Source organism: Equus quagga, chromosome 5, assembly GCF_021613505.1.
Source record: "Equus quagga isolate Etosha38 chromosome 5, UCLA_HA_Equagga_1.0, whole genome shotgun sequence".
NCBI lineage: Eukaryota > Metazoa > Chordata > Mammalia > Perissodactyla > Equidae > Equus > Equus quagga.
Window position 1 is genome coordinate 71540209 of NC_060271.1, and position 26126 is coordinate 71566334.

At 40.5% G+C, this 26126-nt stretch overlaps 1 protein-coding gene across 1 annotated transcript in view; it reads right to left on the reverse strand.

Moving 5' to 3' along the window:
• Window positions 1-26126, reverse strand: part of CTNNA2 (catenin alpha 2) — a 962660-nt gene that overhangs the window by 87944 nt on the left and 848590 nt on the right. The window contains exons 9-10 of the mRNA XM_046662353.1: window positions 5882-5974; window positions 5107-5263 (exon numbers count right to left, since the gene is read on the reverse strand). Coding sequence (XP_046518309.1) covers window positions 5107-5263; window positions 5882-5974 — 250 coding nt within the window. The remainder of the gene's footprint in view (window positions 1-5106; window positions 5264-5881; window positions 5975-26126) is intronic.

Below are 26126 nucleotides of genomic sequence, written 5' to 3' on the forward strand. Positions count from 1 at the left end.
ATGATTACCTTTTTCAGAAGTTTCTAGGGCTAGTTCTGATTTTAAAATTCCCAAAGACGGAGAGATGGGAGGGTGCTCAGCTAATCCCAGTCTCTACCCTAGATCTCTTCTACTTTCATTAAACCAATCACTCAGAGAAGATTTATTTTTTAGCACATTGGGCATAAAATCGCAAAGTTTAACTTTCTTTTCATAAAATAACACCTGTTTTGACCTCATACAATGTGCTCTCCTCACTCGAACCATCATAAATTTTAAATTGCTACACTCTCTAGTTCTTTAATTTCAAATAGAAATTAAAATAGAAAAATAAATGAAATGCTTCTACGAAAACAGAAAAAAATGAAATGGAATGAAATTTTAATATTCAGATTCTTAAACTTACAAAAAGTAGTACTTTCTGAAAGCTGATATTTTGCTGAGTAAAAGAGAAAAAAAGTTGTGCAAACACAGACTTAAAAAGTTTTCAGTTTGATTAAGGAACTTCTGAAAACCACCCTTTTATGAGGTCTTGAATTGTATCAGGCAAACTTATCTAAAAGGACACCTGAGAAAAAGGTTTACTCAAAACTTGGTTTAGAATTTTAAATACAAAAGTTTGATTCAAATAGGTCTCCCTTACTGCCTGCTGGATTCTTCCAGACAATTAAAATGTGCCCTGGTCCCTGAAAGTGGGCAACTGGGAGGGTCTTCATGTCAAAAATATGCATCCAGCCATTTTCTTTGACTAACATACTAGCATAAGAATAGGCATAGCTATTGCTTTTCTGTGCATAGTTTAAAGATGGGATTTTGGAGTTAAATGAAGAACAGAAATGAACCTGTGAATTATCCTAGATGCCAATAATCTCTGGAGTTAATAAAAATTTTTAAAAACTCTAACAGATTCATTCATGACCCAATATCTTAAAATGAAATGATAAGTGTTTTTTAAAAATCTATTTCTCAAACTAGAATTATGCAACTAATTTAATGAAGAGGCAAGAAAAAGAATATGCTTTTATAGATATAACTATACAAATGTGAAGGAGGCTGGAGAGGCTAGAAATCCATGATATCAAAAACATTGCTTTTAATTAGTAAAATCATCAACTAATTTGTTCAATGGTTAAGTTAATCATGTTGGGTGAAAAATGTATTAATTTTGATAATTTTATAATTTATTAATTGACTTTTTTTTTGAAATCTTAAGATAGTTTACTCAGCATTTCCCAACATTCCCCAGTTAGCAGTACGCCTTTTATGGAAAAACGAATCACAATTCCCTCATAATAGTAGTTATATTGGTGGATGGCATATATGTAAAACCTACTATGATTTGGAATGTTTTTAAATAGATTTGCATTTTATTAAGCTAAGTACCAATGATGTATTTGAAAAAGAACTGTACCTGTTCGTATAGCCATATTACCTGATCAAAAGACACACTTGATGTATATATGGATTCCTGGACCCCTTGTAATAACTTCTCCTCTCCTATGCCCTGCAAACTTAGTTCTGGGACCCCCAGGTTTGGAAGCACACTGGCCTAGGATCTATCAAGAAGAGCAGTGAATTATGAAGGCAGAATCCATACTTGATTCATACTTGCATTTCTGACAGGAGGCAATCAAAGAAGAAATACTGAATAAACACGTAAACTGAAAAGAGACAATCAATTACATATTTTTATCCTATGGTATTTTCAAGAGAAAAAAATTCATGAAGTAAGAAGATAGAGGAATGCTGTTCCAACTAGAAAAAAACATAGAAGAGAAAGAGGTAATAATAACATACATATTCCAGAGATGATTCCATTGCTGGGAAAAACTACCCAGGTACTTTGGGTGTTACACCCAGATATGAAGCACGGTATTTAAACATATTATAAAACATTGGGCTGCAACATATTTTGTGATAAACTTCCTTGAATTTTTGCAACCTTATTATTTAAGAAAAGATGGAATTTTGCTATAAAAATCACTGATGACCAAGCTACTTGATTTTAGAAACTATAGCTGTGAGGTTTATAATATTCAAAAACCAAGTTCACTGTGTGAATTTCTAAAAGGAAAGAAACTCAAGACTGGAGTAAAAGTTAAAAAAAAGAAAAAAAGAAGGAAAAGGCAGACAAAACTCTTGGACATTATGGGATCGAGTTCATAGCTCTTTCAGATCTTAGATGCCTGCTACTTTGTGAGCCAAACCAAGAGTTAAACCATCATTATGCCAAGATGCTCACTTTAAAACACTATTAAAAATTGTAGATTTTACCCAGTGGGAACAGTTTAAGTGTTCTAACACAGCCATTCCACTTTTTTATGAGCCCTGGTCACATGTGAAAATTGGTTTTGCTCCTGTAATTTTAATAACTAGCATCATTGCTCCCCAAACTTGTTGCATTTCATACGGATAAATTAAGTACTCAGACATACAAGTTCAGGTAGCATGAAAAAAAACTATAGTCTTTTAAAAACAAAGATCTTTCTTTGTTGTTTTTTAAATAGAGTTTTCTGCCAGAATAGATATTCCCTTAAAAAGAAACTAATACATAAAATGCCATTAAAGCCATTCCAAAATTTCTCCTGGGCCAAACTTGCAATTTACTGATGCAAATGTTTTGGCTCCAGCTCAGACTGGAGGTAGGAAGTAGATTCCCCAACTATTGGGTTGTATCCACAGCCGACCAGCAGGAGAGAGTGGGCTGTGTCATTATTTGTAAAGCCAGTCTGTGGAAAGGTGCCTGCTGCCTCCGATTGTCAACTCCAAAGGCAGGCTCCAGCAGGCCCTGCCAAGGCTGGATTCTTGACAGCGCCTGTTCATTTTCCTGTCAAGGCATGCCGCGGCACTTGTACCACTGGGGTTGGACCGCACAGCATTATCAGCAGAAGCCGAAGCCTTTTCTTGTTGCCGGCAATAATGAGATGCACAAAGGAATGGCAGGAGAAAGGTGGCAAAGAGGCAGAGCTGGCAGAAGAAAATTAAGAAAAGCTTCGTGCTCTTGAAACAATCTGAGATAAGACCTCTTCACCTTTCTTTTCCCCACCCTCAGAAAATTTTGTACATGCATTTAAAGAAGAGGATAAGTTGGGAAAGTTTTAAGTTCTGAAATGATTCCTTTATGAAAAAGGTAGTGTATGGGTATTTTCTCCTCATTTGTAGATAGAAGGGGAAGTAGAGTAAGATTTCAGGCTATCAAGATTACTGTGTGAGATTTGAGGCTGGTTGAAGAGTCCCCCTGTCCCTTTATGGGGACCCCTGTAGTCATCCTGGCAAAGACCAACTAGATACTAGAAAGATGCCCAGTAGTGGTGGCTGTCATTCTATTCCCTGCTGCCCAAATAATTTCTAAGCACCTTATGAGGGATGCATTTCTTAGATGCCTTTTACATTGTTAGGACTCAGCCATCAATCAGTAAAGCAAAAATAAATAGCAACATATTGAGTTCTTTATCTGCCAACTCCTAGATATGGGTATGTTTAAATGAATAGCTGCTTTGACAAGTCCTCAAAAACAAAGCACCTTGGGGATGGAAAATAAGACAGGTTTCTGAAAGGGATTAGAGAGTGGAATGAAGACACCAGAGGTGGGAGAAGGGAACTGCAGTGAAAGCTGGAAGCACCAAAGGCAATTTCCCTTCTATGTTGACTTACTGTAAACTATACAGCTTCTGAAATGAGGATAATCTGGATTTTAATACCATGTCTTCCCAGTTACCTACTCTCTCAGTAACTTAGTTTTCTCAAAGGAAGACTCAGAATATTAATACCTACTTTATACAATTTTGGTGAAAATTCAAGCAAACAGCAGAGAGTTAGGCAAAGTATAGACACTGAGCACACGTTCACACGTCTTCCCATCTGCCTTGTCTTGCCCTCCATGGTTTAAAAGTTGGTTTTTTGATTATCCAGACTTGACAATGCTGCTCTCAGACAAGGCTTTAACATAAGCCCCCAGTGGGAATTCACTGTCTGTTTTTCATGAAAAGGAAAGGCTACACCTAGAAAAAATTTCCAAATACAATTAGCCTTTCCCAGAAATCTTTTCCACACTGTTATAGTCAGAGGCCTTGTCTGCCTGCATCCCACCAGCAGTGCTGCGACACCTCCCTCTAAGGCCTCAGTTGGCCAAGAACGAGCAGGTCCCAGTCAAGGATAGGTCATACCCGAGTTGGCAGGTGTCAGTTCCACACACCTGTGGGTAGAGTCAACATCTGGTCAGTTTGAATTTTCAAGGATTACTTGGTTATCTTAATGCCTCACAAAGAAGGCTGATGTTTCCAGCGACCTCTTCCCCCACACCTCCCACAGAGTCTCTTCTAGGTCAACTGGGCCAAATGTGTTTGATCAAATGTGTTTGGAAAAAGGCCCATTTGCTGGCTGGTAGCCCAGTTTTGAAAAAGCATTAATAAGTCCTGTTAAAGGTCAAATCAACTATATGGTTATTCAAATGCATTAACATCCTTCAGTCTGTCTTCATTTACAAAGAACAAAGTTACAATTTCAAGCAATGACTAGTTTTATTTGCTTTTACTTACTTCCTTATACAATCTCAAAGACAAGTGCTCAAAGCCTCAACATCTCCCAAGTGCCTCATAATAGTTTTATTCTGTGGCTAATATTTTTACCTAGCTTATCACAAAACTGGGTAACTTCACCTCTTAGAAAAATGACTTACTGAACAGAGCCAGATTGGAATAGCTGATGACTTTTTTGATGGTGCTCAATACATGTTTATTTGAAATATAAACCATGGGGATTAACCAATCTCACATCCCCATACCCTTTTTCAGATGGGTGACTCAGATGCATCAAAAGCCGTCGTTCTTAAAAAACTCCAGGAACTGAAAAGGAACCTAAGTCTCCTTAAAGAATCTGTTCACGTTTCCGACATCTTTATCACAACTTGTGTTTTTCCCTCCTAATACTTTGACTCGGTATCTTGAAATAAGGTGCGCATCAAAGAAGAATTTTCAAGAGGGTGTTACGTTCACATTTGCAGAGATGATTGAAAGCTCAAAGGGCCAAGAAGAGTACTTGAAACACAGACCCATGACATTTGTAAGATATTCCTTGTCTCATCCTGTTCTCCTTCAGCTGCCTTGTAAGGGGCCTGTTCGTGATTACCTGAGACAGACAGGAAGTCATCCACTGAGGTGATGTCATCCACAGCCTCTGTCAGCACTCGGACCTGCTTCTCCCACTGGTCTTTGAAGACGTCCATGTTGTCCTGAGCAACTTTGCTCTGTGGTCGAGCAGCCAGCGTGAGAGCGGCATTGATGACCTATTTGTTAGAAACAATCCAGGGGCATATTGACCACACTCTTCAAAAGAGTAACAAGCAGGACAAAGACCATGTTGAAACCTTGGACCCTATAACTTCTACAGATAAGCAGGTTCTCAGTGTTCAGAAGGACAATCAAAAACATGAAAGATGATGTAGATTATCAACTACCATCAGTATTTGTTTTGTTTTGTTTTATTTTCTTTTTTTAAGATATAGTAATTAGCCTTAGGTTTTAGAAAGTGTTTACTGAATAAGTCCTATTTACTTAGGACAGATGTGGCAAAAATATAACTCTTGGTCTACATGTGCAAGCTTATAATTTAGTTGTTGACACAAGGTAAATAGATAGGGATGTTTAAATAACAGCCCCAAACAAATAGAACAAATCAATATGAGTGGCAAAGGCAATAACTGCCAAAGTAATTTTAAAGAGGCTGGAATAGTTAGAAGGTTATTTTGAGAAAGGTAGAATTTGAAATAGCCCACGAATGATGGGTAACACTTTACAGTGAGAGGAAAGAGGACAAGGAAAGGAGTGACATGAGGGCTGGAGCGCAGAAGCTCCTGAATAGCAAGTCATCTATGGGCTCATGAAACAAAGTAAATGAGGCTTACCTGGGGGCACAGGCTGTCAATCTGGGTGGCTGCCATCCGGACTAATTTTACCCCTTCCTCATTGTTGGAGATGGAACAGGCCAAGTTGGCAACCTGTATTGAAGAGGACTTGAGTGAAAATTATGTTGGGGCAAAGGGAAAGTACACTGTTGCAAGACCTTGCACTTTCTATAGGCAGTGCCACATCCAGGAGAGTCCTTTGACAAATAAGATAAGGGCACCCTTCTGTGTTGAACCAAATATTACTAGTTCTTATGCTAACTTAGGCATTTCTGCCAAAAGAGCAAGGTGCTAATGACAAATCATTGCTTCAGGATTCTCAAGTACACACAACAATAAATTTTAACTAGGTTGCTTTGAACTGTTTTCCCCTCTGGGCTGCCCTGATCCCACACTCTCACTTGAGCCCCCTAAGACTCATCATCGAGCACAGAACACTACAATTTTGGCTGCATCAGTACTAAACTCTAACCAATGAGAGAGATGCTACAGGCAATGCTTTGGATTTAAAAGAGATTCATAGTAAGCTGAAAATTAGAGTGCTCTACCCAAAGGAACCCAGATCTGCCTGTCTGTCAGGAAGATGTTAGTCCACCAGTAGCCATCTCAAATACTTTCAGGGGCCAGGCACGTCTGAGAAATGTGTAGAAGAGGCTGGTATAATTCAATGGTGGAGTGTAAAGCAAATTAGAACATGCAGGTCCAGCATAAAGGCCTTCAAATTTGAATTTTAACATCCTATAAACGCAGCTAAAACAGCTGAACTGAATTCAAGCATTTAAGTTTGTGTTATTCCTTCTCTTCAAGGAGTGTGAATTGGTAAAACAAGGTCAAATTGATTGGTCCAGGTCAATAGCACACAAAGCCACCATCAAAACACTGATGGTCTCATCAGGCTGGTGTCAAGAGGACAGGAGAATGGGGATCAGAGAGGGCAAAGGAGAAGAGAAGGGCCAGCAGGGATAGGAGCAGAAGGGCAAGCAGAACAAGTGATTAGCAGAGAGAGAATCCTCGAGAGCCTCCTGGACACCTGCCCTTTGTATCCAGCTCACCTCTGCTCTCCAAAACCAGGCTGCTCTCCTACCAAACCTTAATACCCTGAGAGATTAAAATGCACTACACACGGGTATGGCTCCTAACGAGAAAGAAACCTTAGTTAGACAGTGTGGAGCAGTGGGGAGAGCACAGAACTGGAGATCAGGAGGCTCAACCACTAACCAGTTACATAAGTCACTTCACATTCAGAGGACTGTTTCCTTATCAGCAAAAGGAGACGGGTAGATGGTGATGCTAGGGATAATTTCAAAGATTGCTTCAATAAATCAGTGTAAAGAATTCCATTTTGAAGCTTTTAAGGAAGAAAAACACACTGTCTATTACAGTGAGAGTACATACTATGAGATACCACAGATTGAGTTCCAAACATTATCATGTAGTTTCTTATATTTTATAGTTATCTTTGATTCTTCAGATAATTTTCACTACTTTACTTAGTTTTCAAAATAAGCTTGTGAGAAAGACAAATACATCTTTTCACACCCATTCACAGGATACTAAACGTCCAGGGACATGAGATTCCTTGGAGACAGAGCAAGAACTAATAACGCAGGTTCTAAATGTCTTCTCGTTATATCATATTGTCTCCCTCTGCATTTTGGATTCATCTTCGTTACACTTGTATTATAGTGTATTTTATATTCAAAGTGCCTGATTGAGTACGTGATTTAGAATTGGTGCTCAATACATGTTTATTGACTTAAAGATTAGCTTTTAATAATTTTTATTGCATATAGTGATTTGGAATACATCATAGATTAAAGATACTCTGAAAGATAAAGTTGAGCTACCCTTTCAATTTGGTGAGACAAATTTTCACATTATCTTCTAGCAGATGTTTATCAATGCTATGGTGCTGAACAATGGTTCCAACATTCTGGTCCATTTCCAGAAAGATACATGTATTTAATTTAAAATTCTGTCTTTTAATCTTCAATTAAATTCTTCCTATTTCTGCTGTTGAAATACCTCTCACTTTATGAAATGATGATGATTTTAGATGATGGATGTTTGTTATCATCCCTGCTTGCTGTGCAAGAGAGACTTGAGGTCACACTTTTACAGAGCAGTGGACAATTCCTAAAGAGCTTGGCATATGACTCCAAATAATGACAACAACAGGAAAACTTAAAAATGCTCCAGCAACCAGGTCTTGGGTAACATTTGCTTGCATCTTTGTAAGAAGAAAAATAAGAAAATAAGAGCACTCTCAATGAGATAATGGCTCTAGACGAAGTATTCGATGACTGTTTAAATAAAAATATGTGTAGTCATGTGTCACTTAACAACCTGGATATGTTTTGAGAAATGCATTGTTAGGTGCTTCGTGGTTATGTGAACATCACAGAGTGTACTTACTCTATATGGTATAGCCTACTACACAGCTCGGCTCTCTGGTACTAATCTTTGGAACTGCCATCATATACATGGACTGTGCTTGACCGAAATGTCATTATGTGGTGCAAGACTGTATGAATAAGAGAGAGAGAGAACCAGATATTACGTATTTCTTGATGGAAGCACACAACACGACCCATGAAATGTTCCTGCCAAAAAACAGCCACCACCACCAAAAAAACAAAATCCGCAAATGATCAGCCTTAGGATCAATGCTCAATTTACAGGAAAATCAAGAAACAAACATGTAAAATAAAACTATATGGATGCAATCATGAAAATCCTGATGATGATAAAATAGTGGGAAAAAAGTCAGACCCTTTTGGATCCTGAATAGAATAAACTATAATATATACATCCAAAAATATGTAAATGAATACACAAAAGTACATTGTGAAACAATAAAATTAAGTATTGACTACATATTTGATGACATTAATATTTTAAAGTGTGTTAATAATACGTTAGTTACTTTTTGTTAAGCATCCATAGCTTTTAGAGATATACACTGAGATGCTTATAAATGAAATAATATTTTGGGGATTTGCTTCACAATTATCTAGAGTAGGGGAAATGGCTGGAGTTATAGGAAAAACAAGATTGGCCATTAGCTCATAATTTTTGAAGCTGGGAGATAGTATATAATGGTTCATTATACATGCTATACTTTTGGATATGCATGAAATTTTCCATAATAAAAGAAATCAAAAAAAAAAAAAAGGTAGCAACCACAATCTATTATATTACCAGCTGTGGTGAAACACTTTTTCTTGTACTTGTACGAGTCTCAAGGGGGCACAGTATAAGTCAGGGAGGAATCTGAGTATGGGTTGGAGTTAAGGCTTGCAGACAACAGAAGAGCACCAGCCTGTGCATAGAAGAGGAATACTGTAACTGGACTGTGCCAGTCACAGAGGTGGCTCTCCCCACCGTCTCCTGCTCATGCTGGCTGTGGTCCCCAGGCAGAAGCTGATCCTGGGAGCCTTAGGGCTGAAAAGAACTGGGATCTTGTGCAAGACAGATGCCAATCAGTAATTTCCACATGGTGAAAATGAACTTTTCTTTCCGCATCTTTTGAAATGTTACTTCGTTCCTTGTTTAAATAATCTCTATGACGGCTTAGACCTAATGTGGGAAACTTATTGTCCAAGAGAATCTTAGTGGGGGAATAGTGCTAGCAAAACTGAGAAAAAATAAAGAGCTGGCAACTCCCCATTATTCTCCTTAATTTACTGATCCATAAATCCTAAAGTCTGGCAGCCTCCACTCCTCAATGCACTCCTGCTGTTTCAGTCCACTTAAAGTCAGAATTTCATTTACTTTGTGTTCTGAAACATTCTGAAGATATTTCCAATATGATGCTAAGGATTTCACTATCTCCAAAGGCAGGTTTGCTTATTTTAGATTGGTCATGGACTCAATCCAAATTCCTACCTTCCTCCTTTTCCTTTGGCTTGCCTTTCTGCTTCTCACTGGACCCATTGGAATCACGGTGACTCTGAGCATGGTTATATATTGTGATTTCTGGACTCTGGCAGCAAATACAAAGTTTCAGTCTTTGAGAGAGCTCCCAATCAATAATGTAGCTTGAAATGCCAGCTAACATTTCCACACCAGTCCAAGACTACAGCACACAGTAGGTACTTGATGGTTTATTTTAACTATCTGTTCTTTAACTGCAGCTCTGACGTTATGATATTAGAAACTCTAGTAAAATGAAATTTCCTATCTTTCAAATCACAATATTTTCTTCCTTTTTTGAGGCAATTTAGTATGAAAATCCTCCTAAGGCGAGGTAGGGCAAGTAGGGAATGGTAGACTAGAATCATTAGATATTTGAAAAAGATCAATATAAGTAAAAAAGTGGACAATACACCATTAATAGAGTTACTAGATTGCAGACCAAAAGATATTGAACAATATGATTAAATTCAATAGAATTTTGAAACCTACTGAGTCAACCAAGCAGGTAACATTTATGGACTGGCTACGGCCTCTGCTTTCTCCCCTCTTGAATTGTTTACAGCTTAGCTGAGGGAACAAGTCGTTTGCCTTTCTGCAAGCTTACAAAACAATAAAGCATATCATTAACTGTTAAACATTGGGCTATTTTGACTGATTGGGGATTTCCGGGAGGGACTATGCCATGAGTTAAAAGTGGCATCGCTCCTTTGTGAGCTAATCGTACTAAATTCCCAACAATCCCTTATGAAAGGAAGCTCTCCTCCATAACTTTTGAGAGCATAATTGATTTTGGAAAAGAAAAGCTGAGAAGACTGGGCCAAGTCTTCTATCTCTTAGTGCCTTAAAAACCGGTTATCTTGGGGAAAAGGAGGAAGCTTAGCAGTTTTCACTAAATTGTGTGTTGCTGACTAAAAGACCTCTGAGAATTCAGAAAAAGGAGCTGTCAGTACTCTTGGGTGGGAATCAGTAAACATATCATGGAGAGGTAAGATATCCATCTTCCAATACTCCTTTTCTGATTGTCTCATTAGCACAATTTTCTCTAAACTCAAAGATGATGATATTTTTTGCTCTTCTAGAGGCACGCTGTGTAAGCAGGTAGAGCACGCAATAACATCACAAGAAGGATTAGAAAGACAATAAAGCAGTAAGGAGAGCTGAGGCTGATTCTTCCAAGAAAGTAACTTGCTCCTTGAACTGAATTTGCAGAATTGGCATTCATTCCCTAACCCTTTAATAATCTTCTTAGCTGACCAAAAACAGAGTAGAGATATTCCAGAGACACTGATGGCAGAGTTAAAGTTGACCAATTCAGAAACATGCGGAGCCCTCATAAAAAATATATTGTGGCCATTTAAAGTGCAAGATGTTTTTAATCACTTGCACAAAAACAAACTGCACAGCTCAAAGCTCCAGATGAACAGAATGTCATGGCTGTGAAATTTGGTTTTGTGTGGACATCACTGCAGAAAACAGCCCCATCTCAAAGATGCCGTAGACAAGTTTCAACAGTTAGAAGAAAAGCCAAAATTCCTGGGAGGCTGAGCCTTAATTAGGCAGTGAAAACTTCTGCTAATAAAGTATTTAGGCATTTAATTCCAAAGTGATATGAGGTGCGTCAGAAAGACGAGAACGTTTTCTTCTTCTCTGGTCCTGGAAATCAAATTACATTTTTTAATATTCATAATTCTGTTCATTTCCAAACACCAGCACATATTCAGTGCATTCAACCCCCAAATGCTTTATCATTTCATTAATTTTTACAGCTTCAGGTATCATGTTGGTGTTTTAAGAAGCGCACACTATTGAAAGAAAGCAGAATAGCAATTCAGAGGTTTATAAAGCACTTGCTCCCCATGTTAATATTTCATCATCATAAATTTGAGGATAAAATGAACTTGTTTACTATTAAAAGGGAATTTATGGAAGTTCCAGTCACTACAGTCACATGGCCATATAAAATCATAGAAAGAGAAGAGATGATGGAGCAAATTCCATGCAAACTGTTATTCTCCATAACTATCATGGCACTGAAGAGTGCTATGATCTCAATCTGAATATTTATTCAGTTATCTGCACTGATATGGTTAGCATACCAAACAGCGTTAATATATGTGCCTATCTTGTATAGAGTTTCAAGGTTCCTACAGAACATGCCTCCGATATTACAGACGAAATTTTATACTTCAGTAAAAGTTGAAATGATACACTTCCCTGAAATCTTTAAGCGGCAAGACAGAAACAGCTGATATGAAGACAGAGGGATTCGACCTCAAGAAGATGATGGACTTCCACAAGATGGACAGAAGAGTAGACTTAATGGCCACCTTCACAGCTCGATTTGAGGAGAGCTCGAGAGGTCTGGCTGCCCCAGAAAATGTTGGCAGCAGTGTCTTATGATGAGGTATTACGGAATCCTTGAAAGACGCAGCTGCCTCAGACTGAGAGGGGTTTATCAACCTGATTATTAGCAACTGAGGTTCTGAAGAATGGACAAGACTCAGTAGACAACAGGGATAATTTGATCAGGGAAGGATGGCTCAGCAGTGGTTGGCAGCTGGGGTAGCATGAAGATACTGGGGATGGGAAGAAATGAGAAACACTTTTTCTCGCTTCTGTTTTAAATGGCCTCTCTAAAGCATCTGACACTCTTGATTATTCCATATGTTTTAATTGTTTTAAATCATATAATGGTCAAGAGCCTGGGCCTTGGAAACAAGCAGCCTGGGGTTTATGTCTGGACTCTTACTCTTGCCAGCCAAGCAAGGTGCTTTGCCTCAATTGTGAACCTCAATTTTCTCAACTATAAAATATAAATATAATAACAAAGTGGTGATAAGGTTGAAATGAAAAACGGACAGAGTGCTTAACCCAGCACCCAGTAGGATTTAACCAATGTTATTTTCATATGGTGCATTTTATCGAAAGGTCACTATAAAAGTAAAGAAATATTCTAATAACAATGCCCAAAGGCTGATATATTCAACCATTCAAATATAAATTGGGTGCCTAATACATTGAAGATACAGAGGTGATCAAGTTAAATATTATTTATATTCCCTAGTGAAGCTTAAATTTTGGTGAAATTAAAGTAAATGCATTTTTTAAGTTCTTACTGTGACGATTGCTACAAAGGAAATAAAATGGAGGCAGCAATAGAGAGTAAAGAGAGGTCTACTTTATATGTAATCATTTGTATAGTTTATAAAAATTACACATAACTGAAAGATAAAGTTGTAATCTCAGTATGTATCTTTTTGCCACTGTTTAATCTCTTATATCATAAACATTTTCCAGATTCTCTATATTCTTGTAATTAATTCTCTTTATAACTGAATAAGATCCCCAAATGTTTTTGCTTCATTATTTGGTTAAGTCAATTCCCTGCTGTCACACACATAAAGAAGTCTCCAACGTTTGCTATTACCATAAATGAAGTAACAGACATCGTTAGGCATCCAATTTTTGCTCCTGTCAGAAGCAGACTTTCCGGGTCAGGGAAATTGTTATGGCACTTATTTACATCTGGCCATAGTGCCTGCTGAAAGGTCCTCTAGCAATGAATGAATTGCTAATTCTCCGGTGTCACCAGCATCATAGCCCACACTCCTCAACACTGTTTCTCCTTGCTTTCTCAGCCACCACATCATCTGAATGCCCTTCTAACCTTCATTCTATAAACCGCAAGGGTAAATCAGGATTGCTTAAAAAGTCACTTCATGTATCCCCATCCAGGCTGTGAATTCTTGCAGGACAGAGGTCTTCACTACACCTAGCACATAGCTGGGATCGCAGGTACTCAATTCCAATTTTTCAAATTTACTAAATCCCATAAGTTCCCTTCATGCTGTATAGAAAAGTAGAACACCATTCAATTTGTCATAACTTAGTCCTACCCAGGAGGGCCCTGGGTTCTATGATATGGAATTGGGAACAAGTATATGTTCTCTGTGCCATTCTTTCTGCAGTTTGTCATCAATAGCAGTGTATCATCAAATTGGCATTCAGCAGCTAAACCAAATGAAACTTATACAACATCCTGCCACATGGCGCTAGGAAGCAATTTCTTCCTTGTCCCACCAGACTCCATACCCTTGCCTGTACGAATACACCTATGAGACACAACTCTGCATTCCTAGGGCTCCTCAGGGATGCAGAACAGCTCTTTTGCCTGTGCTTTTACGTATACACATACCACTCGCAAATGCTGTTTGCAAGACTCTGCCTAAATTAAAGTGATCAGTCTGCCCTGGTGACTTTAATGGAGGTAATCACCAACTCACATTCATGAACAAATTGATGTGCTTCCTTCATAGCTGAATCACCCAGCATAAATCTATACCCTTCATATATACAACCTCAGTGGATTAAAATAATGCAATAAAGCATCACCTAATGCCTTCTTGATGCCTGCTCATCAATAATGTGTGGTTGTGTGAAAAAGACAGGAGCGACTTAGCATGTGCCATCTAAAATCATGCAATGAATGTAATGTCCTTTTAATCACTGTAGGCCTCCTGGGATTTTGTTTTCTTCATCCTTTCACTGAGGAAGTGAATTATTATTCAACACTATTATTTGGTTTCTCAGAGTCCCATGTAAGTAAACGAAATCTTATTTCCAGTGAATAAAACATGTTGACCTTCACACATGTGAGATGAATCGCCCTCCGCACATTAGGGGGACCAGAGCTCCAGGTTCTGTCTCAAGCAGCAGAGAAGGGCTGCACTGAACCATCCAGCACTTGACTTTTTTCAGGAACCAGGGAATGATTGAAGAAGATCCAGATAATAAATGAGTGCAGCTACTCTCTATTGCCTGGTGTCAAACATTTCAAGATGACAAGTGGAAGAGTGGAGTCAAGGCCATAACCCCAGTGCAGAGGGACTCTAACCATCCTAACCAATATTGAATCCGTGACTTCAGCCCCCTTTGCACAGAATTCCAGCTTGATGAGGGATGTAGAAGTCCCCTAGGGATTTTTTTAAGTTTTTGGTTTTGCAGATGGGGAGGGGAGACAGGTGCCTCCACCAATTAAACTCTTAGCAATCAACCAAGGTTCAACTCAAGGTTCAAAGTCCATATGTTCCTGAAGACTTCCCATTCACATTGGCCAATAGGAATAGATCTCCTGTAAACTTCTTCAGGCTTACTGCCTGCACCATTGGTGGCTAGGTACCACATACTATTGTTTTATCCATTATTTGTGGTATGTGTGGATGCATAGATGGATACATACATACAGAATTACATATATAGACATCATGCATCTTCCATTAAATTTCAACGTCCTTGAGAATGGTTGTGTTTTATTCATACTTGTGGCCCCTATGGCTCCTTGTACAAGATCTTACACACAGCAGGTATAAATGTGCTGCCAGCCTCCCTATCCTGGATGTTATCTTATCTCCTGCCCTCATCTGCACTTACCTCTGTTGAGTCCTAGTCCCTCTTATCACTGTTTACCCAGAAAAGGATGCTAATTGATCAAAGTAACTATTCACTAAAGTAATATTTTCTCCTGGAGAAAATATATGGAGAGAAATATAATATTCTCTAATATATTCTTCCTAACATAATACCTTAACCCAATTAAGATGCCCCAAGTCCTTAAGAAATTTTGGGAAAAAAGTACCTTGTGGAAACTTCAGACTCCCCAGGCAAGCTGTTGGGGAAATAAATATTTAAGGACAGAGAGCTTTCTTTAAGCTCTGTCATCTTTATCTAAAAATTCTTCTGTCTTTTCTTCCTCTGACCACCTGCTTTTATAAATAAAGTCTTCTTGGAACACATCTTTGCCCATTCACTTACTTATTGTCTATGATGGCTTTTGCAGTATAAGGGCAGAGTCGAGTAGTTGCAACAGAGACCGTAGGACCCACAAGGCAAGAATATTTACTATCTAGCCCTTTGCAGAAAAAGCTTGCAAAGTCCCGGTTTAGGTGAAAACTTAGGCAGAAACAACTAGTAAGTTTTGTCAGAACTGTCAAATATGTCAAAGCATTTTCATAGCAGGAAATCAGAAAGGTATCAAACTATGGTATTGATGGCACAAGTGCAATTAACACAATTAATTAGATCAGGAAGGGGCACATATCCTTAGTCTATAAAAACATGTGCCCCTCCCATGTCTATTTAACAGCAGTAAGATCTGAGACAAAAAACAAGGTTGGGGGAGAAGCTGGACAGAGAGGGGAAGGGACACCCAGAAGGACCTCTAGGATGTTCTCCACTGCCCACAATAAGTTTGCTAGTGAACAGAGTCAAGAGAAGCAAATGTGAGTCAATAATGCCTTGTGTCTTACCTCCCAGTGCAGCCCATTAACCACCCCTTCCTGAGCTGGGGGATCGCTCCCCATTCCCTGAGCTTCTTTGATCTAATCAAAATGATTAATTTGGCAGCCTTTCATCTATACTTATATCCTTCTTGAATATCCACTTCCTCTTTCATCACTCCCTGCTCCACATAACCCCTTGAAAATTCTACCCTAGGCTTTAGCAGTCTGCAAAGGTGGCCCAAGACAAAGACCTAGAGTATATCTAACAGAACGTACTAGTCCCCTAATGGCTCCTAGGCAAAATCCTATGCCTGTCCACTGCAATGGGCATTGCCCTGAGGAAAAGTCCTGGGAACCTGTCTCACAACTCCAAAGGGCTCCTAAGTAGTCTAGAACAATGAGGCAGTGGGGGTTGGGGAGAAGACTTGGCTCTGGTCCTACACCACACAAGGGAATGACCTTCAAACCAGCTCCATCCCCTTAACAGCTCCCTTGGATCCCTCAGGCACCTATAAATTCTTTCTCCTGTCTTATTTCCTCCTGCAATCTTTCCAGGCTCAGTTCCTCAAACTTGTTCCATCTTATCTGTGCTCCATTGCCTGCTCTTTCTTTCTTCCTTTCAGATCAATTCTTGCATTCTTCCCTGAGTTCTCATATGAATTTCCAATTCTCCCCTGAGTGTCTGAATCCAAGCTTGTCTGTTCCCCTTTTCCAAGCCTTTCTCCTAGGGGCAAGCCCACTCATTCCCATGCCCAGACCAGGTGGTAGTCCAGGTCCCTCAGTCATCACTGAGGGGCACCGACAGCTCTCAATGGTTGCTCTATCTCAAGCTCATTAAACAATGTAGACAAAGCCATCTATGTGCAGCAGCATTCTCCAATATTCTCCAAAACCCCCTTTCCATGTGTTTATGCTCATCTTAGTTCTGCCTTCTTTATCTGCCTTCATACTCTGGTTCCTGATATCTGCTTCAAGTTATCCTCTGCTTACCAACACCTATGAGTGCTTTTTCTGGCTCTCTAACATCATTTCCCACTGGGTACACTCTCCCTCACTTTCCTTACACCTGCAGCTATTACAGCTTTTCCTTACCTCTATCCTGCACCCTGCACGACACACATGCAGCCAGACAGAGCATCCTGACTTCAGTGATAACCAAGGCTTTTACAAATCTCTCCCAATCAAGTCCCTTGTTGAGTGCCCTGCATCCACTTTCTTCTAAGGGCCACAAGCCCTACTGAGGCCTGCAAACATACCAGTGCCTTGCTCAGCTCTGAAATCTAACATATTTCCATGATGCTCAGAGAGCAGGGCAGAGTGGTACCAGAGGATAAGCAGCAGAGTTATCCCACATCATCTGGGAACCATCTCTGAAAGGGCCCTGACACAGGGAGCCCCTTTTCTTCCAAGGTGACCTTCAAGTAGACACCTCCACCATGTTGGGCAACAGATGCAGCCATCACAGTCCAGAGCAGTAGCCAGGCTTGGATCCCAGATGCATCCTAATTTCATCTGCAGGCCCTGAGGAAAGCATGGCCAGGTCTAGATGGAAGGAGCAGCTGTGCTTGCAAAAGCACATGTCAACTCTCAGCCAAGGTTATGCTCATAACCAATGCTCATAGGAATAGGCCAAGCCCAACAATGCCCTTCAAACGTGCCTCAGCTTGTCAACTTTCTACAAGAGAATTGTTTTTCTGTCATCCTCAGTGGTTCATTTTTTCCCCTAGCTGAATTAGTTGTCTGGGTGAATGGCCAGTCAGCCTGACCTTTCAATCTGCTATGTGAAATAAAGCTTAAAGATGGCCTTCTGACTAACAGTCCCGAGGAGAGCAAATAATGAGGAAATTCTATGCCTCTTGCTTCTGTTTAGCCTTGTGCCCTCCAGGCTAGTTGTTTATTTAACTGTGGCCTTTTGCCTCGAATAGGCTTTACACTTTTTTCATGGGATCCATGTTTAGCGAGCCTACTCATTGTGGGAATACCAATAATACTGTGTGTGTACACAAATTTTAATTTTCAAAGGGCTCACAAACTTATTTCACAACAGAATATTATGCATCCAAAGATCCACAGATGTACATCTTTTCATTGGCATTATTTAGCAATGAAATATGAGTAACAATCTATGCCTGTGGGCCAAGTGTAGCCAATGGCTTGTTTTTGTGTGGACTTCAAGCCAAGAAAGGTTTTATATGTATAACAACAGGTGGTTAAAATACACACACAGAAAAATATGTGAGACCCTATGTGGCCCACAAAGCCTAAAATATTTACTACTCTTAATAAAAGTTTCCCAATCTCTTGAATATGGTACAGTTATAAATATGATGACTGTTCTGGTGTTTGTCTGTTTACGGAACAGAACATGAGTTGTTCCAAGTGCTCCAGTCCAGGAAGTCTCCGTCTCTGAGAAGCTCTCTGTACTCATATCGTTTCCCAAGGTCTTCCCTGGTGATGCTCTTCAAAGGCAAGGATCTTTATTTCTTGTCCCTTTATATTTCTTTATTTACATTTACCTAAACCGTATTACATCATACCTCATTTCACCAGATATAGCTTTCCAAAAATCCAATCTAGCCTCAGACACTAAAGAGCTGCTAAGTTTGAGAATATTCCAAAGCATACACCGAAGACTTTTAAGGGAATTCACAAAAGAATCAGTACAAAAGCATGTTGAAGGTAATAACTCTAGAATATGGGCAAAACTCCCAAAAGGTCTACTTAAAAGAACAGTACTCTTTTGGATGGATACGTTTTCTGCGGGAGTCACACCTTGTATGTGCCAGGACCCATTAGATCCATAATAATGCCTGAAGAGTGGAGTCTGGTTCACCATCTCAGAGTGAGAGAATATGGGAGAGAGCTTTCCTACTCAAAGAGTGGTCCGCTGGCCAGTAGTAGGACAATCACCTGGGGGCTAGTTAGAAACCCAGAATCTCAGGTCTGCCCCAGACTTGCTGAATCACAGTCTGCATTTTATAGGATCCTCAGGTAGTTCCCAGGCACTTTGCACTTTGAAAGTAGTGGCATAATGCAACCAGTATGAGATATGAGACTGGACAGTTCTGCTATTGCGCAACTAAGTTACTGCATTCTCTTTAAGCAGTCATGTCCTCCTCTGTAAAACAGATAAAACAATGCCTAACTTTCATGAGAGGAATAAATGTTTGCAAGGTGTCAGGCAAATAGTGTTCCTATTAAACTCCTGTTATATGATTAAGTAAGCCATTACAATGTAGTAAATACTAAGGCATGGTGAGAAAAATCACTTGATAGACGATGTTTGACACAAATTTAGTCTGCTCCTTTCAGCAGAAGACTTGACACTGGCTATAGGAAGTCAATGACCAACTCATATAGGAATATATAACACCTGACTCAAGGGATTTTAGACATCCACTAATGCAATGGTTCTAGCCCAAGATGCACATTCTAATCACCTGGAGAGTTAAACAAAAAACACCAATGCACGGGCGCAAACACAGAGCTTCTGGAGTAGGGCTTGCATGTCAGGAGATTTTTATTTTCTAATTGCCCCGGATGATTCAAGTATACAGCCAAGGTTAAAAACCACTAACCTAGTATAAGCAGACTCTCATTCCCTTTCCCATGGGCCCCATCCATTTTAGCAAAGGGAAAATTTATTGCAAAGGCCTTAGAAAACTTTTCCTAGGTCATGAAGCTAAGTTGTCGCAAAATGGAGGCCAGGATCCAGGTCTCTCCATTTTTGTCATTCTTAACCTTCGATGAGAATTGAGAACCCCCAAGAAGCATTAAAAAACATATTGAGACCTGGGATCCATTCTGAGATTCTGACATATTTGCTCCTGGGTATGGACTAGACATGGGAATCTTAAAGCTCTTCCACTAATCTAAATTTCCTCTAGATTCAATCAGAACATTCCAAAACAAATAAGTGTTCCTCCTCTAAGGCTTTAGTCTGTGTCCACCAGCTTTGCTATCTCCTTAATGAAGGCAGACCAGAGAGAGGGCTTGGAGATGATTTCTCTTTCCCAGTGTTTTCCAAGTTTGCCCCATCAAAAGAATCACCTGGGGTCCTAAGCATGCGTTTCACTAAGAGACTGATTCTGGAAGTCTGCAATGGGCCTGACAATTCCTGGTTCCAAAAGACTCCTTGGGTGGTACTTCTGCTAAAGCCAGTTTCAGATAAAACTGATCTAACCCAGGACCAGCACAACAGCATCACTTGAATTCAATATAAATTCAAATTCTTGGGCCCCACCCCAGACCTGCTAAGTTAGAAACTCTGGGGGTTGGGTGCAGCCATCTGTGTTTTAACCAGCCCTCCAGGTGATCCTGCTGCACACTCAGGTTTGAGACCCATAGAACTACCTCCAAGTCTTCATTTGACAAATGGTGTCTGGTTTCTAATTTCCAGCCAGCAGGAATTTCCCCTATACCTGACCTGTTTTGCTTTCTTTAAAAAAAAAGAAAATTACCCCCATATGATCACTTTTTGCAAGTCTATAAAACTAAGTAGTTTGAGAGTTTTTTAAAGCATTTTTAGCGAGGCCTAATTACTATCATTATTCATGAATATTCTGGGTAAGAGTGAGACCTTGTGCTCTGACACCAAAAGCACATTTTCCTGGGCATTCAGGGTGGTGAAGTCAGCTGAGTCATCTTGCTCTCAGATTCTTCCCCCTGAAATGCAGACTTGTGCACACACAATGACCATCTTTATTTTGCCCACCCTGCAAAATGTCATAAGGGTGACAAGATGAGGAGGAAAATCTATATAGTTCTTTATCCCCAGGATAAGGATTCTTAGAGAAGTTTACATCCAAGGGATTCCTGGATACCTGTACAGTGCTTAAATAACTTTCAAAGTTGCTATTTCATTCCATTTTCACGACACATGGAATAACACATGAGTTGGAATGTCTAAGTGTTAATTGTGCACTTTCTTAAGAAGCTGGAGATGTATTTTCTCATTAGATCCTTAGGAAACCGTATGAGGTAGGTACTATTATCATTCCCATTTTATAGACAAGGAAATTGAGGCACAGAGAGGATTCCAAGGTCACATGACAATAAGCAGAAAAGTCAGGTTTGAACTCCAGCAGACTAACTTGAAACTATACTCAACAAACCCCTAGTTGATGCTCCTTATTGCTTACCACAAACCTCAAAAACTGGTAATAATTTGTTTTCATTTTACAGATGACAAATGAAGCTAAGAGAGGGTAACCAGCTTGCCTAGATCATACAGCTAATAAGTGGCAGAGCCAGTATTTGAAGCTGGAGTCTGTTCCAGATCCCATGTGTGTATACAGACACACACACAATACATAGTATTATATATAGCACTATTGCACTCTCTGCAATCTTGCTAGTGAGGAAGGCAGTCATTGTCCTTACAGATAATTGAGAGTCAATGAGCCAGTCTTCCAACCTTAAGTTAAAGTCACTTTAAGAGGGACTTGGAAAAGCTGGCATGATAAGGGTGATGAATGCCGCTCCAGAGTAAGACTTCTAGCAGAAAATGCAGTTTCCAAGGAACAGGCTAACATAGGAGTGAAAAAACAAACCACAGAGGAGACAATTTAATATGGAGGGTGGAAAGCACATTGGAGAAAGAGAGATTGGAAAATCGGGCTTGGCTGATGTCAGGTTTTTGCCTGAGGCCAGTCCTGCTCCTGAGGTTTATCCAAACACAAGAGCAGTTAGATTGAGAGTCCCTTAACTTGACCGTGGCATCAAGTTATTTCCCTCTTTCTTTGCAGACATGAGAGCGAAGGTCACCAACACAGAATGGAGGGGTTGGCACGAATCTAGCTCATTCAGATAGGAAAAGACATTAACTAATCAAGCCCCCAAACAGAGCCTTCAAGGATCTGTCTTACCAGACTCTAGCTCCCAGGCACGAACACTCCTGTGAGCACAGTGAGCCCATCTAACCAAGCCAGACAGGAGAGGGTTTCTGAGTGGGGGTTCCAAAGTAAAATTCAGGAAGCTTAGAAGCATGTCTCTGGCTAGTTTTCTGCCTCCTGCCTCTCTGGGTGAGGAGAAAGATGGTAGAAAAGCTGCTCTAAAAAAAATCCAGCTGTGCAATTCTGCCCCAGACTAACTGGGGACCACCAGCAGAGGAAAGAGCAGTGAGAGGACACTGCTTGGCTTTGGCTTCATTCATCCACATGTTTCCTCAACACACTGAGCTAATCACCATGATAGGCTTTGTGAAGTCAAATAAAAGAAAGAGGCATCATTTCTACCTCCATGCAAACCCAAATCTCATTAGATGAGCCAGCCCATAAAGGAGCAAATACAGTGAAATACAAAATGTGCTGTGGTAGAAGTCTGTGCCGAAAGCACAAAGCAGGGGGTGATTGTTTTTGGTAGGAGGGCTTGAAGGGTCAGAGGTTATTCAGGAAATGCTTCAACGTGCAAGTCCAAAGTCTTGCATAAGGTAGACCCTAAGGTCGGGGAGGAGGTAAGGCAAGCATCGAGGCTGGGAGCATTCCAGAAAGAACAATGTGAGCCAGGTCCAAAAAGCCTGGGGATTCAGAGATGGGCAAGCAGTTCATTAAGACTAAGTGTAAGGGGAGGGGCAGCAAGTAAGATGACTAGGTATGGAATTCAGCACCAGAGATGGCAGAATTTTCACCTTCCCCTGTAGGCAACAGTGAGAGCTGTAAGCAGGTGAGTAAGGACCTGACAGATGTTTTAGGAAGAGCATTTGCGCACCTGTCTGGAAGATGAACTAGAAGAGAATGAGACAGAGCAGGCATCTGCCTAGAGTCAGATTCTTATGGAAAGAAATGTGCACCTACTATGTACAAGATTAGAGAGAACAAAGTGTGTGGAGATGAATGTAGAAGATACAATTTTATGAGGTACCCCTCTGACCCCCATTTTACAGATGAGGACATTGAGACTCAGAGAGGTTAAGTACATGCCCCATAATCACCCAGTTGGTCAGGTTGACAGCCAGGACTAATCCATGGTCTGTCTCCCAAAGGTGTGTTCTTCCCACTAAGTCCCCTGTCCCCAGCTGTTTGCCTGCAGTTCCATCTCCTCCTGAAGGCCTGCCATCCCCACCAACAGCTGTCCTTTTGCTGAGACAATATTGGCAGGGATCAGCAACATCTAAGGCCCAAGGTTAAAAGGCTCCATTCAATGCTTTGCTTACCCTATTCTCTATCTTGCCAAAGGTCAAGTTCAAACCCCACAGAATCCAGGAAGCCTTCCCTGACCAACCCCACATAGGCTAATGTGATCTTCCCTGTACTCTGAAATCTTACAATAAAAACTTACAAGTTTAAAAAGGTTGTCTCAAGTTTGGTTACACTAAAACCGTTCTCCTCTGGGAAGAGCTTGACTTCCCAATTATATCGTCTGCTTCTTAAAGGCAGGGACTGGCACCTCCCTCCCCTGTATTAACCTCAGCATGAACTATGATGCTGAGAGCACAATGGGTGCCAAACTCTCCTGCATGCAAGGTTCTGGCTGCATGTCCGCCCTCAGAACAGGGGAGGGGAACTCACCTTGGAGCCAGCCCTTTCACATGCTCAGAACCGCAATATAAAAAGCCCTGCTGTGACGTAAATACTGTCATTTAAGTTCAGCAATAGGAACTGACACAGCCCATCTCCCTCTCTCCATCTTCTACCTTATAACTTGCTCTTCACGCAGGCCTGCCATTATCACCAAATCCCTAACATTTTCTTCCTTTGCCTTCTCTCTCCCATGCTTCTTTCATTCACACTGAGTTTCTCCTCTCAATTTACAGCTCAGTTTTATACATCTTTTTTTGACTCTGTTAAAAGTTGCTTCTCTCGGCTCACTGGGACCAACCTAATATTTACTCAGCCTTTGTCACATTTACACCTCAGCCTTGTTTCTGTTCACCAGTCTCTCTGAATTCTGCTCTCTCATTCTGCCTGCCTGAGACGTTGAAGATTGCTATAAATGGTTTTTTCATTAAAAAGCTCTTCCTGTTACTGCAAAGGTATGGTATCTAGATGATTGTCAACACTCCCTTCTTAGATGATCTCATTCTCTCCCGTGACCTTAACTATTTTCATCTTTGAGTTGAAAATAACCAAACCATCATCCTAGACTCTGACTTTCTTCTTATACTCTTGGTGTAATTTTCTGAGTTGGTTGGATTCCTCCAAAAAGGTGGCCCACAGTCACCTCAAAGGTACAATTCCACCGAAAAATATGCTCCCCTCCCATTTTCTCCTGCTCAGTTTCACTGTCAGCTAACGACATGCCTAGTCTCTCTATTACCCAGGAGTGAAAATATTCTTACTCAGTTTATACCCAAGTCTTGTCGCCTTTAACTGCAAACTGTCTCCAATCTGCTTCCTTCCTGATTGCTTTGCCACTGCCCCAGTCCAAATTTTTATCGATTCTCACTCTGATTACTGGGATAAAATGCAACCTATTTCATACAATATCCGAAGTCCTCCAAGCTGGCCCTAACCTGGATATCTAGCTTTATCCCTTACTACATCCATTCACAGCCCAATTCTCTTGCCACAAAAGAATACAGCCTTGGGGCCGGCCCTGCGGCGGAGTGGTTAAGGCCACAGGCTCCGGTTCGGAAGCCCAGGGTTTCACCCGTTCGAATCCTGGGCATATACAACTATGTACCCGGGGACTTTGGGGAGAAAAAGGAAAAATAAAATCTTTAAAAAAAAAAAAAGAATACAGCCTTCATTGAGAGCTGCATTTTTAGTCCTCTGTTTAAAGGATGCTTGAAAAGGAGCTGAGGCTCATATTAACCACCAATCAGGAGCCGACTATTTATGCACCTGAGTGGAGCCCCATAAAAAGTTATCTCTGGATTTGGACTTCAGACATGACCTCTGTTCAGAACCAGAGAATACATGACTCACTGGACAGAAACACAGGCCCCAAGTTCCAAGTCTGTCTTGTAGGGAACTTCCAGAAAGAAACAGCGACAGATAACACAATTTAGTAATGTAATTGTCATGGCAAACAGTCACATCGCAGGGCATATATTCTTCAAACAACTATCATTTTTTGTTTCCCTCTCTTCATTTAATTTATTCCCCAAGACTATTTCTTCCCTTTCCATGACTTTTCTGGTCATTCTGAGGTTATAGTCTCAATTCAGTCAATCAGTGTGTAACTTTCCTTATTGCTGCTTTAATAAAACACCACAAAAATCAGTCGCTTAACAAACACAAATTTGTTATCTTAAATTTCTGAAGGTCAGAAGTCTGAAATGTGTCTCACGAGCTAAAATCAAGGAGTCAGCAGGGCTGTGTTGTTTTCTGGACCTGGAGGGTCCAGGGAGAATCCATTCCCTTGCCTTCTCGGTCTTCTAGAGGCTGCTCGCATTTCTTGGCCCATGGTTCTTTTCCATCTTCAAAACCAGCAATATCCAGCAGAGTCCTTCTCATGCTGCATCATTTGGAGTCTAACCCTTGTGATTATACTGGGCCCACCTGGAATATCCAGGATCATCTCCTTATCTTAAAGTAGCTATTAGCAACCTTTATTCCATCTGCAACCTTAATTCCTCTTTGCTATGTAAAGTAACATTCACAGGTTCGAAGGATCAGGCATCTTTGGGAAGCCATTATTCTGCCTTCCACATACAGTTCTATGCAAAAGTTAAAGCTTAAATCTTGCTATAAAGTTAAGTCTCCTCTCTTTCCCTTGATGGGACCATAATAACTATGAGGAGGCATTTGCTTAGTTTCTCTTCTGTCCTCCTACTTGGCAGATTTAATTCCTGTTCCCTCAACTTGCTAATAGGAGTTTTCAAGCCTTCCGGGGTCGGGCAGGCAATGGGAGAAGAGAAAGCAGAAATAGGAATGTCTTTACTCGCTGCACAGTGATGTTGCCCCAATACAAGCGCTTCCTGGGCTTGGCAGGTGCTCACAGATAGCTCTGTCATCAGTGGTGTCCCTGGCTGAGGGCCAATGCGTCTTCTTCCCATTGGCCCTTTACCCCTGCCTCAGTCCCTGGGAACCCAGTGACACCTCCAATTTTTCCACTGAGGTTGAGTCACTCTCCAAGCAGCCATCTTGATAGGACCTTGGATTACC